Source organism: Pseudozyma flocculosa (assembly GCF_000417875.1).
Source record: "Pseudozyma flocculosa PF-1 unplaced genomic scaffold scaffold00008, whole genome shotgun sequence".
Lineage (NCBI taxonomy): Eukaryota > Fungi > Basidiomycota > Ustilaginomycetes > Ustilaginales > Ustilaginaceae > Pseudozyma > Pseudozyma flocculosa.
Genome location: NW_006920876.1, coordinates 729,167 through 744,204, shown reverse-complemented (window position 1 = coordinate 744,204; position 15,038 = coordinate 729,167). Strand labels below are relative to the sequence as shown.

Below are 15,038 nucleotides of genomic sequence, written 5' to 3'. Positions count from 1 at the left end.
GAGCCTTGATTGGCCGGTGCCGCGTGGTCGCCCTGCCCGCCCTACCTCCTGTGGCCCGCGCTGCCTGCCGGGCCAGGCAGAGCAGAGGAAGATGCAGAGCAAAAGCGAAAAAGCGATGAGCCAAGCCGCGTCTCGTCTCTCTCGCTCCGTCGTCTTCCGCCGCCCTCGTCGAGTCGCTTCAAAAAGGCCCCGTCGGCCGTCGTCCGCTGGCTTGTCGCTCTTCTCCCATCACCGCCCTCGACAGCCCCACCATCAACCTAGCTTTGCTTGCCCTGACCTGCCCTGCCCTGCCCTGCCGTGTCCGTCCTGTCCCGACCCTCTTTGGCCAGGCGCATCCTCACGACTCCCTCATTGACGCTGCTCACGCTCGCTGGCTCGACACCGCTTGGAACCTCGATCGCAAGCCGCCTTGTCCGCTCGCCCGCCCGCTCGCTCCTTGGTCTTCACTGGGCGAACCCCTCTTGTCCACTCTTCCATCGTTCTCCGGTGCTCGCCCTCTTGTCTGCCTGTTTGCCTGCCCGCCTGCTATCTCCTGCCCTATTGCTGCTTACCCTCGGGCCATCACGTTCATCGCCGGCCGCCGCACTCACGCCTTTGTCTCAGCAGCTGTATCATCAAGCCATACCCACTCTCGAGCCTTCTACCTACCCTCGTCAATACCTCTCGCACCATCTCGGCAGCCTATACCCCCGATATCAACCGGCGCCTCTTCGATCAGTCATAACGTCCACGCCACGCCTCGCCTAGCATCGCCCTGCTCAAGCAACTCGGACACCTACCTACTTCTCGCTCAATTCAGGGATCCGCCCGTTCCGCGTTCACGCCAACCTTAGACGACGCCCTTCGCAACAATGCAGGCCTCGGATGTAGCAAGCACAAGCGCCGTTCCCATGGACTCGGCGCGACCCAACGCCGGCGCCGGAGCCGCCGGCGACGGGCTCGGCTGGGTCGAGCCGCCAGCGGGCCTCAGCCTCCAGCAGGTCCACTACCTCGTCCGCCACGGCGAGAGGACACCCGTGCGCACCCGCCTTACCCACCTCTTCCCTCAGCGATGGAACCTCTGCCACGCCGGCCGCAAGTTTGAGGCCGCGGTACTCGACCTCACCCCGACCACCGAAGACTCACGGCCAACGCTCAACGTCGGCCGCGTCGACATCCAGACACAGGGTCACGCCGGCCGGCTGCGCGTCAACCGCGCCGTCGAGGGCGAGGACTCTCAGGGGAGACCTGTTCGCGGCGAGGAGGGCGAGTGCCTGCTGGGCGAGCTGACCGACCTCGGCCGCCTCTCGACGCTTCGCTTCGGACGTGAGCTGCGTTCGCTCTACATTGACAAGCTTGGCTTCCTCCCGCAACGCCTTACGCCCGACGACGCCGACAAGGTCTACTTCCGGAGCACCAACATGAGCCGCACCATCGAGACTCTGCAGCAGCTGATCCGCGGCATGCACCCGCAGACGATGCAGCCGGCCTCGCCCGCGGGCACCGCCGCCGCCTTTGTGCCGCAGGTCCTCGTCCGCAACGGCACCAACGAGAACCTGCTGCCCAACACCTTTGGCTGCTCGAGGCTCCGCTCGCTCGATCGCGCCTTTGCCGACGCCGCCGCACGCGCGCTCAACCCGTCGCTGGAGAAGCTCGACGCCAAGACGATGCCCTACACCAACGGCGTGCCGATGCGCGTCGACGGCCACCCCAGGCTCAACGGCCTCTTTGACACGATCCGTGCGGCGCAGTCCCACGGGTTCAAGGTGCCCCCCGTGTTCCTCGAGAGCGAGACGCAGTCGATTGTCGAGAACGCCATCGTCGGCGAGTGGTTCTCGGGCTACCAGGCCGAGGATCCGGAGAAGCGGCTCGAGTTCCGCCGGCTCGCCATGGGGCGGCTCCTCGAGGACCTCGCCGGCCGGATGCAGAAAAAGGCCGACAAGGGCGACGCCGAGGCGCTCAAGTTTGCCCTCTACGCCACGCACGACACCTCGCTGGCCGGTCTGCTGTGCACGCTCGACTGCTTCGACTTCCGCTGGCCCGTCTTCACCGCGTCGGTCGGCATCGAGCTGTTTCAGGATCAGAAGGCAGCGCCGTCGATCTTTGGGCGCGCCAAGAGCCTGATGTCGTCGCTGACCGGGGGCGCCGCGGCGTCCTCTGACCACTGTGAGTATCCACCATTGGGCGCGTGTTCCGTGGTCCCGATGCCGTCGGCCGTCCGGTGCGCTGACTAGGCCACATTGCGGTTGCTTTCGTCTCCGGATTCCTCCGGCACAGATGTCCGAGTGCGGTACGGCGATCGGACGATGAAGCTGCCGGCGTGCGCGGACCAGGGCAAGCACTACGAGGGGCACCCCGAGCTCTGCACGCTCGAGGCGTTCCGGGGCATTGTCAAGGAGCTGCAGCACCCCAAGGGGTGGAACTGGGAGCAGCAGTGCGCGGTAGGCCAGGGCGCCACGAGCAGCAAGTGATCCGGCGTCGGGCGTTTGGTCCGAGCTAGAAGCTGGCGATGCCACCGTGCAAAAGATCAGAGGCCACCCGCCTCGTCGCATTCTTTCTCACCCTTTGACCGCCGAGAGCAGCAGAGCAGTTCAGACCCAGGCCTGGAGGGGGGGTCGCAACACGCGGTAAGTTCTCGAGAGCCATAAGACGAGTGAGTGCCTGGTGAGCAGGCGTATGTGTGGGTGGCGGGGTGCCTGCCGCATCCCTTGGCCATCCGACCCCCTCCCTGCCCCATCCCTCCGCCATCCTCCGCCATCCTCCCCGGTCCCACCCCTTCTCCCCATCCTCCCCATCCCCATCCCCTTCGAGGGCCCTTTAATCAATGTAGATCGGGAAACATACCCACCGATCTTGCATTTTCATGCTGGGCCAACATCAAACCCTCTAGTTACTCTATCTTCTCCTGCCCGTCGGGTCACACCGGCGGGTCGGGAGCGGGTTGGTAGCGCCTTTTCACTGAGAATCATCTTCGCTTTGCCCACTACGACCGCGTCTTCGAGGCGCGGAGAGGAGTCGCTGGGTCATTCATCGATTCACACATTCCCCCACTCTCCCTTCCCCTCGTCTCGTCTCGTCTCGTCTTTTCCTTGGCCGTTTTGAGATCGAGGTGTCCTGTCTCTTTAGCCATGGCAAAGCAGTTTTGATGTTTGAGAGACGGAGATGAAGCAATTGAAACCTGAGGGAGCGACGACGTCGATCTGATCTTCGGACGACCCGATCCTTGCTTTCTAGCTATGCATCGAGGTTAGAGGCGCAGGAGGTAGAGACAAGCCGAGGCAGAGAGGCGATGGTCGTGTCGGGAGAGAGAAGCCAGCCAGCCAGCCAGCCAGCCATCCGAGGGGCAACCGGGAGAAGGCTTGGAAAAAGTCCCCGAACGGGCAAAGGTAGAGGCAGGGGAAGGCAGGCAGGGCAAAAAGGGCCCGAAGCCGTGAGGTCGGCATGAAACGAGGCAGGCCTGGGCAAGACGCACGGCAGACTCGCGCCGAATCGTCGCTCGCTGGCGGCTGGCTGCGCTGCGCGTCCAAGACAGCAAGCAAGAAATGGCCTGCAGGGACGCACCCGCTGGCGAGCGCCAAGACGCGCACGCACGTACATACCTCACGCAGCCATCAACGAGCGAGCGAGGAGCGACAGGCCAGGCCAGGTCATCGTCGTTTGTGCATCCTGAGCGGCGGTCGGAGAGGCGAACAAACGACGGCTCAATTTGACAATCAGATGAAGCAAGCCAAGCCAAGCCATGCCATGCCATGCCAGAGCCAAGCTAGGAAGAGCCGGCCCTACCAGGCCAGGCCAGGCCAGGCCAGGCCAAGACGGCGCCGCAGTGCGGCGTCTTGGGACTCGCCTAGCGGTAGTCGGCCGCCTGCCTCGGCCCACGCCCGCCTGCCAAGATGCGCCGAGAAACGCGACGTTCGGGCTTGGCCGTACGTCGTGCGTGGGCCGGCACGCACCCGTCGCTTGCTGCTTCTTGCTTTCGGCCATCATCCAACGTTCCGTCTCAACTTGCTTGCTCTCTTTCGATCTCTGGTCCTTGCTTGCTGGCGTCTGCACGCCAGCAGGCCGTCGTGGCCGCACAGCGGCGGTGGCCGGTCAACAAGCTCGGCCACCGTACCGGTAGCATGCTGGCAAGCAGGCCCAAGCAGGCAAGCCGTGCGTGTCAACCGTACCGTACCGTACCGTTGCTACCGGTAGGTAGCGTTACCCTGGCCGCACCATCGAGGCCCGTTGGTGCATGCACAGCCTCCTTCTTGCCGTCTTGGGCCTATTCGGATGTGGCCGGGGCCCAAAGCCAGGCACGCCGGCAGGCCGACGATGGACGATCATCGGCCCCGCTCGGCCAGCCCCACGAGCGATGCCAACAGCCCCGACGCAGACGCGGATGCAGACGCAGACTGAGGCCAGCAGACAGGTCGGATCAGGCCACCTTGACCAAGCAAACTGGCTTGAGCACTCGCCCATGCATCCGACTTGCTCCATGCCGTCCGTCGCTCCTGCGTCCCGGTGGCGGAAGTCGCTGCGTTGCATGGCTGGCTGCTTGCTTTGCGGCTCATCCCGGGCTACTGGCTGGCCGCATCAAGCCGGTTCTTGGCGACCTCCTACCCGTACCGCACCGTACCGCACCATACCGTAGCCTGGTCCGGCCAGCGCGCAGGGGAGTCCCGGTACTGTAGCTACAACGGCCACCACCACCACCGTCACTGCGCCGGCGGCATCGCCTCACTCGGGCTCAAGGCATGCCGTTCCCCTGCCCCCTCCCTCGGGTGCGGCCCTTCGACTGCCAAGAGGCACCCCCAGCTTTGGCGTCGCACAGTGCCAGGCAGCGGAGCCATAACAGGTCGTTCTTGTCGCTCCCCTTGTTTCTCTCCTCGTCCTCACACCGTACCACCACCACCAGCTTCGCCTTCTGTCCTTGAGCCTCCCACACGGCTCTACTCCCCCGCCCTCCCGTGCGTGCCAGACTCGCCCTCGTCTTGCCGGCATCAGCATCTCCACCGCCACTGCCGCCGTCGCCGCCGCCTCCTCATCGCCAGACGCGTGGTGCCGCCCAAACGCTCCGGCACCACCGCCACTCCTGCGCCACTCCTGCACCTCGCCGTGGCCTGCCTGCCGGCGATCCATGCACCCGTCTCCGCCTCGATCCCCCTCCCGCTGAGCCAGTCGCGCTTGCACGCTGATACAACATGGTGGGCGCGTCGCTCCTCTCTGGCGCGCTGCTCTTCGCCTCGGCCGCCACCTCGCTCGCCGCGGCCAAGTCGGTCCCCTTTGGCCAGCCCGGCAGCCTGCCCATCCCGCACGAGGTCCTTAGGCGCAGCGTCACCGGCAACGGCAACAACCTCAACGGCCAGACCTACGACTATGTCGTCGTCGGCGGCGGCCTCGCTGGTCTCGTCGTCGCCGGCCGCCTCTCCGAGAACCCGGACGTGACCGTCGCTGTTATCGAGGCCGGGGACAGCGGCTACGACGACAATCGCAAGTTTGTTGTCCCCTCGGCCAACCTCTACGACTCTGCGGCCAACACAAAGTACGACTGGAAGTTTGAGACCGTCGCCCAGTCGGGCCTCAACAACCGCGTCACGCCCTGGGCCCGCGGAAAGGTCCTCGGTGGCAGCGCCGCCATCAACGGCCTCTACTACGTCCGCCACAGCGAAGTCGAGCAGAACGCTTGGGCCAAGATCAACGGCGAGGGCCCCGACGGCACCTGGGGCTGGAACAACATGCTGCGCGCCATGAAGAAGAGCGAAAACTTTACCCCTCCGAGAAAAGAGCTGCTCGACGCCGTCGACATCAACTTCAACCCGGCATCCCACGGCACCGACGGCCCGCTCCACGTCAGCTGGCCCGCCAGGAGCTATCCTCCCGTCGCCTCGTTCCTCCAGAGCGTCGCCGAGCTTGGCACCGCCATCAGCCAAGATCCGGACGCCGGACAGTCGTGGGGCGCCTTTGTGGCCACCAGCACCATCAACCCGACCAACTGGACGCGCTCCTTCTCCCGCACCGCCTACCTCGACCCGTACGCCTACCGCAGCAATCTGCATGTGCTCACGGGCCACACCGTCACCAAGGTCCTCTTCGACCAGGGCTCTTCGTCTGGCGGCGGCGGCGACGTCAGGGCCACGGGCGTCCAGTACTCGGCCGCCTCAGGCTCGGATCGGCTGAATGTCAACGCGGCCCGCGAGGTCATCCTCTGCGGCGGCTCGGTCAACGACCCGCAGATCCTCCAGCTCTCGGGCATCGGCGACCGCTCGCTGTTGGAGCGCCACAATGTGCCCGTCATCGTCGATCTGCCGGGCGTCGGGCACCACGTCCAGGACCACGTCTCGGCCGGCCTCACCTGGGAGCCCAGCCAGCCCTCGGACATTCCGCCACAGCGCGTGACCAACGACCCCGTCACCGACTCGTACGTCAACTCGGCCATCGCCTATGTCGGCGCCAACACGCTGTACGGCGACTACCGCGCCACGCTCGTCGCCGAGATGCGCCAGGAGCGCGCCGCCACCGTGGCCGCCCTCGACGCGCCCGAGGCCGTCAAGCGCGGCTACGACCTCACGTACGGCGTCCAGGTCGATGACATCTTTACCAGCGACGTCGGGCCGATTGAGCTGCTGTGTGCCATCAGCTTCGGCGGCCTGTCGGTGCAGGCGGCGCTGCAGCAACCGCTATCGCGCGGCAGCATCCTGATCCAGTCGAGCGACCCCTTCGCCGCCCCGCTCATCGATGCGGGATACCTGACTAACCGCTTCGATCTCGAGACGATGCGCACGGGCTTCAAGCTGGCGCGGCAGGTGGCCAACACGAAGCCGCTGTCGGATCACATGGGTAGCGAGCAGGTGCCCGGCTCGTCGGTCTCGTCCGACGCCGACTGGGACAGGTGGATCAAGGACCACGTCCAGACCGAGTACCACCCGTCGTGCTCGTGCGCCATGCTGCCGCGCTCGGCCGGCGGCGTCGTGGGCACGGATCTCAAGGTCTACGGCACGCGCAACCTGCGCGTCATCGATGCCGCCGTGCCGCCGATCTCGCTGAGCGCACACCTGATGGCGGCCACGTACGGCCTCGCCGAGATTGGCGCCGAGCTGGTCCTCAAGGAGCGGGACGAGGCGCTAAAGCAGAGCAGCAGCAGCGGCGGCGGCTCTTCTTCGCCTGCGTCGGGCAACGCGTCCGGCTCCACTCCGGTGTCGGGTCCGGCTTCCGGCGCTGCTGCCTCTGGCTCGCCCTCGGATCTGAGCAGCAAGAGCTCCTCGGCCGCCACGCTGTCGCTCGGCCGCCTGACGGCCTGGCAGCTCGCCTCTGTCGGCGTCGCATCGTCGGCGCTCCTGGCCTTTGCCCTCTAGAGCGAGCGGGCGCGATCCGAGTGTGAATCTTTATGGACCTTCTTGTGCGCTCTCGTCTTGTTCGCCCGCTCTGGGCCTGCGACCGCCCGCCGGGCCGCTGACCCCCCCTCTTTGCTCCGTGTCTGTATCATCTGCGCCTCTTATCGCTCACTCTGTCTCTCCAGCATATCGCACGTCGCGACTGACCGCACGTCCAGGACAATACCATTAATCATCGATCGTGCGCCCCGCGCTCCTATGTTCGATCCGAGCCGTGGGGTAGGTCTGCACGGCGAGGTGCGACTCGAGCTCGAATGTCCCTGTTCTGTTCCGGACCGATGGGCGTGTTTGCGACTGACGGGTGCGCGTGCGCGAATGCATGATAAGGTGACATCGTCCTCTCTTTTCTCCTCTTCTCTTCCTTTCCCTCCTCCTTTGACTGCGTCGTTCCACCATCGATGCAGCGGTCTCGATCTCTCTCTCTCTCTCCCCATCGCCCGACCGTCGAGGAGGAGGGAGCGCGACTTGAGCGGGGAAGAGGCGGAAGCAATGGAGGGGGCGGGCGTCGAGCCTCCTAACCCAGTACGCCCTCGTTGCTCTCGTAGCGGCGGTAAGTGTAACCGAGGAAGGCGAGGTCCTTGCTGCCGACGCCGACATCAGCGCCAGACGGTACCTCGGGCACGTCGGTGTACTCCTCGGTGGGGAAGTAGGACGTATCGGTGATGCTCTTGAGCTGCGGGATAAAGGGCGCGTCAATCTGCCGGATCGTGCTCCAGTCGACGCCCGCGAAAAAGGCGTGGTCCTTGATCTCCTGCGCCGAGTTGCGTCCCAGTCGCGTCTCGGGCGCCGTAATCAGCCTGGTTTGAGCAGCCAGAGGTGGGAAGATAGAGACGTTGGGACAGAGACAGGTGTCAGAATTCAATTCGGCGGGCGGCGAGGTGGATTGTTGCGGTCGCTGCCAGGCGACTGTTGTAAGCTCCCACCGACGACGACAGGTCGGGCCGAAGGACCCGACCAGTGCGGACGACGGACGGCAAGAGGGTGAGAGGGGGCCGAGACTCACCGTCGGATCATGTCCTCGGCCTCGGGGCTGAGGTGGATGTCGTCGGGGAACTGGAGCGTCTCCCTCCACGCCAGAATCTTGCGGTAGGTGTCGTGGGCGTTTTCCGAGCAAAAGGGCGGGTAGCCGCACAGGCACTCAAACATGATGGCGCCCAGGCTCCACCAGTCGCACTCGTTGCCGTAGCCCTGCTGCAGGAAAATCTCGGGCGCAATGTAGTCGGGCGTGCCCACCGTCGAGTAGGCCAGCTTGCGCCGGTTGGCCTTCCAGGTGGCGATCGTGTCCTTGCTGCTGAGGGTCAGGTTGATCGAGTTGACGGCGACGCTGTTGCGCCCGGCCTGGGCCGGGTTCTGGCCGGCGCTGCCCTCAAACAGCCGCTGATAGTAGGCCGAGTCGTGCTGCTTGTGGAAGCCCGTCGAGAGGCCAAAGTCGGACATCTTGATGTGGCCCTTGGCGTCAATCAGGATATTGTCCGGCTTGATGTCGCGGTGGATGAAGCCCAGCTTGTGGATCCCCTCGAGCGCCAGCACGCACTCGGCCATGTAGAAGCGCGTCACATCCTCGGAAAACGTGTCGTACTTGATCAGCATCGTCATCAGATCTCCGCCCGGCAGGAACTCCATCAGCAGGTAGAGGTAGGCCGAGTCCTGGAACGAGTAGTACAGCTGCACCACCCACGGCGAGTTGGACTCGGCCAGCACGTCACGCTCGGCGCGGACGTGGGCCAGCTGGTCCTTTTTAAACATCTCGCTCTTGCGCAGCGTCTTCATGGCGTAGATCTTGCCCGTGTCGACCTTCTGCACCAGCCGCACCTCGCCGAACGCGCCCTTGCCAATCACCTTGACGGTGCGGAAGTCGTCGAGGCCCAGCCGCGTCCGCCTCAGCCGGAGGAAGTTGGACTCGCGGCGCCCGAGCGAGTGCAGCTGGCGAGCCTTGCGATCCTCGGTCAGGTGGCCGCTCTCGGCCGGATTGGCCAGCCGCTTCTCGAGCTCGACGCGGCGGTGCGACCGCTCAATGGCCTGCTCGACGAAGACCTTGTAGAAGTGCTCGAGCTTGAGCTTGGCGCCCGTCGCCGCCTCGATCGTCGACTTTTGCATGCCCGCCGTCGAACGCTCGAAGTAGACATAGTCGGCCGGCTTCTCGTTGGCCGGGTTCGGCGACGTGGATCCCGATCCCGAGCCTCCCTGCTGCTGCTGTTGCTGTTGCTGTTGCTGTTGCTGTTGCTGCTGCTGCTGCGCGAGCGCCTGGGCCTGCGCCTGGGCAAACGAGTTGGGGCTGCCGCGTCCGCCGGGCGAGACGTTTCCAGGCCTACCAGAGGGCGAGGGTGATCGGTTGATCGACGAGCCGCCCGGCGAGCGAGGACCGTAGCCAGAGTCGGGCGCGTGGAGGCCCTGCTGAGCGGCGGCGATCTGCTGCTGGTGGAGCTGCGTGGCCTGGGACATGGCTGGATGCTGAAGCTGCGAGGGTGGCGCCTGGGCCTGGGCAGCGAGGGCGGCCTGGTGAATCTGAGCCTGCAGGTGCGGTGGCGCCTGGTAGTGGTGGGATTGCTGCTGCTGAGCGTAGGCTGAGTGGGTTAGAGGGCGGGGATGAGAAAGGGTGACGAGCGGGGGATGCGAGTCAGTCGAGAGGCTCGTCCCGTGACGATGGAGGCGGAAAGGAGTGCGGCGAGCAAGGGAAGAGGGGACCCGGGAGGATGGCAAGCCAAGCCAAGCTGTTGGACACAGCAGAAAGGGGCGCTCGCACGGAGCCCCACGCAGTAGCTAGTGCTGCCAGAGTCGCCCTTGCTTCGATCACGAGCAGCGCGCGCGAACGGACCCGCGCCATGCGAAGCGTGGACAGGACAGAGTTGCAACGCGAGCATGGCAGGGGGAAACCTGCAGGAGGGGCCACCATCCGTCCTGGACCACTCACCCTGACTTTGGGCGAACCCACCTTGGCCGGCGGCGTTGTAGCCGTAGCCTACCATCCCGCCTGCGCCTGGGTAGCCGCCGGACCCGGGTGGGTTGATGTTGTAGCCCATGGGGGCGGCGTACTGGGCGCCGTAGGCCATCTGGTTGGTGGGCTGCTGGATCTGAGGCAGCCGTTGGTTGGGCGGCTGCGGCGACTGCCCACCGGGCGGCGCGCCGTTGCGATAAGCCATCTTTGCCGGGTGCCGGGTGCTGAAAGACTCGAGCTCGCGTGCAAGAGAGGTCGTATCAAGGTCGCTGAAGACGAGGGCCTCTCGTGGTCGTTGCAAAGATGAGCACGCAGTCAAGATCGGGTCGGACCGAGCCGGGCCTGCTAGCAAGACAAGTAAGCGTAGCGTATCCAGGGATCCAGCGAGGCGGAGGTGCGGAGGGCTGCCGATGCAGCGCAAGCGACAAGGTGGGCGACGTCAGCCGCCGAGGTCTGCGGGTGATGAGAAGTCGGCCCTGTTTGACTTGCGAAGGGGCACGTCGTAGGCGCAACGCCGTTGCTGGAGGGTCGAGCGGGCGTGATTTCGTGGTGAGAGGCAGCAGAAAGTGGTGTGAGATCGAGCAGCGCTGTTGTCGGTCACGGTTTGACAATCGGGGGCGGACCGGGCCGACGAGACCAGGAGGAAAGGTGAAGTGGGTCGATACGAGAAGGGCAGTGCAGGCGAGGCGAGACGAAGAGAGCGGTACGGGGGCCCTTTGTCGACCAGGTCCGCTACGCTGCGCTGCGCTGCTGGCTGTCGCTCGGGCCTTGCCTGTGGCTGCCTGCCTCCTGGCCTTTTGTTGCGGGGTGCTGGCCCGCCACCAGCCTGCCTGCTGGCAAGCCAGGCCAGGCCAAGCCGGCGGGCAGGCGTGCGGCTGTGGGTCAGTGCGCGCGCAACTCATCTGCCTCGGAGCCGACACCCGCCCTCATCTCATCTGGCCCTCCCCCGCCACCTGCTCGCCGACCCCGCTCCGCAGGCACAGACGCTCCCCCCTGCTGCCATCTCCACCAGGCTCGAGCATCGCCACGCCGTCCGATGACACCAAGAGAAGAGAGGACAAGGCACGGTATGGCTTTCCGCACGGTCCGCTGACCTGCGCCTGTCTTTGTAAGCGCTGTTCGCGTCGTCGTCCCCAGGCGTGCTCACGAAAGCACATGTGCTCGCAGAACCATGGCGCATCATTCGCGCGGCGCTCGCGGCCGGACGCCCGTTAGAGGCCCAAGAGCGGTGCTTGGCGGTCCAGTGCGGCGGCGTGCAGACACCGACCACCGTGCAGCACGGCCTTCGCTCTCTTCGACGTCCCCGACGAGGGACACGAGCAAGCCTTGTCCACCGACCAATGCCAGCAGCATGTCAGTACGGCAGAGCCGGACTAGCATGGTTCAACGCTGATCAAGACTCGGCGCAAGGCGTCTTGTGGCCGTTTGATCGTCGTGGAGAGACATGCCGCCCTGCTCCTGCCCTCGCACACCCTTCTCGATGGGTTTAGCTATACCGTGGTCGCATCTTTACGCCAGATACGTACCGCGCGCTGTCGAACGGCGGCTTCTGCTCGAGCCTTTACTTGCTGCACGCCCGCTGCCATCTTCGAGAAGCAGCTGGTTAGCTGGTTGCCAAGGCGCCTTCTCGAAGCAAACAGCGCTTGCTGCATCGAAGCGTTAGAGTGTGATCCAGACCTCTGGTCGAGGTGGCGGGTCTGCGCAGCACGCAGGGCCTGCTTCAGGAGCAGGACCTTGATACTTATCAGATCTACGGGGCAGGACCATCTCACGCTAAACGTTTAAGTGAGACCCCGAGGTCGCTCCTCTGCGACGCCAGGCCAGGCCGTGCCGTGCCAGGCTACAGTAGTACCGTACTGCTCTGACTTTGCATGGCGTGGCGTGGCATGGCATACTGTAGCTTGCCTATCTGGCCTGGTCCAGGATCCCTGCGACTGGTACTTACTTACCACCGGCGTGGCCCTGTCGCGTATATCATGTCGCCTTAGGCCTGGACGGACACCTCGAGCATCCCACCGCGACCAAACAGAGAGTTGGCGCTATTCGGGTAAGCCCGTCTCCTCCCCGAGACCTGATCGCCAAGGCGGCCTAGCTAGCAGATACTGACGCCCAACACGCGACCCTGCCGAAGGTGGCCATCCAGCTCACGGCTCGGGCGACGCAGGCCTTACCTCCCGTCGTGATCGCGAGCTCTCCGCGGATCTCGGCACCGTGCGCGCTCCAATATATCTTCGAGGGCGTGCCCGTCCTTCGATCTATCTTAGCAGTGGCAGGACTTCGCCATATTAAGCTTCTACTGTCCGTCGACGGCCCGCCATACATTAGCGGTGGGGACTTCCCACGCCAGGCGCACGGCATTGACCTCCCATTCCGGCGCCGGCTTCCTGGAAAAAGAGTACTAGTAAGTAGTGTGGCGGTCGGGATGGCTTCTTTGCCGGAAGCGAGACGGTGCGTACAGGATGAGTGGCAGCAGGGCGCCTTCTTGGAACAACCACGAGAGTGACAGATGTCGGGCCCCGCCTGCGGCCGCCTCTTTGCTGTGACCGTCAGAGCGGCGGCGCGGCCATGGAAGTAGTCCACCAGGGGTCGTCGAGGAGCTTTGGATAACAGCGCCGCTCGGATGATGGCGCGGCGACGATGCAGAAAGAGTGTTTGATCGCCATATTGCAGCAGCGACGCGGGGGTGAGTCGCTTCGGCTGGCTTCCAGCCCTCGATCTGAGCCGTGCTCGCCTGCGATGCTGGATCATGTCCTTGCAGGCTCGTCGAGCGTGATCTACAGGCAGGTAGTTACCGGCGTCGTCCCTAAGCGGGCGGGCTACTGTATGTACCAGGTCGGGGATCGACAGGCAGCAGCGACGATCATCGAAAAGCAGCATGTGCTCGCTCGTGGAAGGCAGAGGTCACATGCGGTGTGGAGAACGACTACTCTTACGGCTTCGATGTCCGCTGCCAAGCAGAAGGAATCCGCCCTCGACGGGCAGCTCGGCAGGCACAGGCACAGGCACAGGCACACTGCCCAGCATGCAGCGTATGCGCGCTGTCGGGTTGTGCCTACCTCGGAGCAGGCCGAGTTTCCGCTGCCCGCAACCATGCCTGGCCTGCCTGTGTGCCCCGTCTGTCGGCCTGTTTGCTTGCTGGCCCATCGGCTCTTGGACCGAGCCGGCGTCGGTCGAAGCCGCGACAACCCGGTGATGGCTGAAAGTCAGAGTAGTCAGAGTGGTAAGTGAAAGCCCTGGGTGAGATTCAAGATTCCTCACGTCCAGTGGGGCTGTGGCCGTGGCTAGGACCGGAAGCGCGCCGCGCCAGGCAGGCCAGGCCCCTCTGACGTACCAGACGGATATCATGCTGCCGTACAGGGAACGGAAGGAGAGACAGAGAGGTGTGCCGTAGCCTAGAGCCGTCGTGGGCGAGCGAGGGCACCATGCCTCGCCAGTCAAACACAAAGGCGGGCCTGCTCGTGGACAAAGGGCAGCAAGCCCGCTCCTGCGTAAAGTGCGCTGCGCCTACACACATACATACACACATACAGCAAGGCTTTCAAAACCGCGCCGACGACGCCCGCCCGCCCGCCGCCTACAGCACCTACGCCCGCTCGTCACGGCTACTCGGCGAAGAGTCCGGGCAGCCTAGGTGCCCTGCTCGGATGATACTGCAGCCAACGCATCCAAGGGCGCCGGTCATCTTGGCTGTGAGTGGGCGGACGGCGGCGGCCAGCTGAGCTTTGCGCTGCGCCAGAGTAGTAACGCAATGGCGCGGGCGTCGTCTCTCCGATTAAATGACCTTGAGCCTTTCTGCGGCCGAAGGGGGATACGGAAATCTAGCGCAAAAAGTTGGGGCCCTTTGACAGGTTGCCGTGCGATGCAGCGCCCGACGCCTCCTGACGCGCCACCGCCCCGTCGACTCGAGCGAGGCCAGCACGACAGAGCAAGGAAGAGAGAGAGAGAGAGGATGGCGAGGGACAAAGGGCAAACTCAGCCGTCCCAAGGTCGGTCTCCATCAATCATGAATCAAGAATAGAGACGCAGACAGGTCGATGTGCCCTCTGATGCTCGGGTCGCTTGCTCGTCGTACGGCGCCCAGCCTCGCCCTTGGGCGAGCGAGCGCTGAGCCACTCACCATGGCATTGTCACACTGGATCCTTCTTTCGTTGCCTCGTCGCCGCACGTCAGACGCCGGAATGCCTGCTCGCCCGGCAGAGGGCGTTGCCGTGTACGTACCATGGCAGGAATCGGGTGTGCGTCTCCGCCCTCATACATATACGGCAGCATGCACTTCCCGCCCGCCCATGCAAGTACGTTGCACTGACAATACGGATCCTGCCTTTTTCTCTTCTGCAGGCCCCTTCCCCCTCCCCCCCGGCCTCCCGCTCAGTTTTTGACGCCCGCCGCCGCCGCCGCTGCCGTTGCAGCGATCTCGCAGCATGGCAATCAGACACCTGGCACTCCGACCGGCCAGCACAGCGCCGGGCTCGGGGCGTCGGTCGCCGTCTCCTTATAAAGGCCTCGCCGACACGGAGCGCCGCGACAGGGAGCTCCCCGATCTCCCACCGCCCTATGCTCCCGAGCATTCGCTCCTATTCGCGCCTCTCACTCCAACCTTCGTCCCCGTCAAGCCGTCTCCGCGCAGAAGCAGGTTCCCCCGCCTTTCCCAGTGGTCTCCTGGCAAGAGCACGACGAAGGCTCGGAGTCTCAGAGTCACCTCACGCCTCGAAGCTTCTGTCTCCGTCGACGCCCTAGAGGCGCGCTATGCCGAA

At 64.8% G+C, this 15,038-nt stretch overlaps 3 protein-coding genes across 3 annotated transcripts; 2 read left to right on the top strand and 1 right to left on the bottom strand.

The window, feature by feature from the left end:
• Window positions 1-851: 851 nt before the first annotated feature.
• PFL1_02916 (uncharacterized protein) lies at window positions 852-2,450 on the top strand (the record flags this gene model as incomplete). The annotated part of the gene is made up of 2 exons (XM_007880428.1): window positions 852-2,145; window positions 2,257-2,450. The coding sequence occupies 2 exons, from the start codon at window positions 852-854 to the stop codon at window positions 2,448-2,450; spliced, it is 1,488 nt and encodes a 495-aa protein (XP_007878619.1).
• A 2,709-nt stretch (window positions 2,451-5,159) lies between these two features.
• PFL1_02915 (uncharacterized protein) lies at window positions 5,160-7,310 on the top strand (the record flags this gene model as incomplete). The annotated part of the gene is made up of 1 exon (XM_007880427.1): window positions 5,160-7,310. The coding sequence occupies one exon, from the start codon at window positions 5,160-5,162 to the stop codon at window positions 7,308-7,310; it is 2,151 nt and encodes a 716-aa protein (XP_007878618.1).
• Window positions 7,311-7,863: 553 nt separating this feature from the next.
• Window positions 7,864-10,489, bottom strand: PFL1_02914 (uncharacterized protein; the record flags this gene model as incomplete). Its single annotated transcript, XM_007880426.1, has 3 exons — window positions 7,864-8,146; window positions 8,353-9,913; window positions 10,282-10,489. The coding sequence occupies 3 exons, from the start codon at window positions 10,487-10,489 to the stop codon at window positions 7,864-7,866; spliced, it is 2,052 nt and encodes a 683-aa protein (XP_007878617.1).
• Window positions 10,490-15,038: the final 4,549 nt, after the last annotated feature.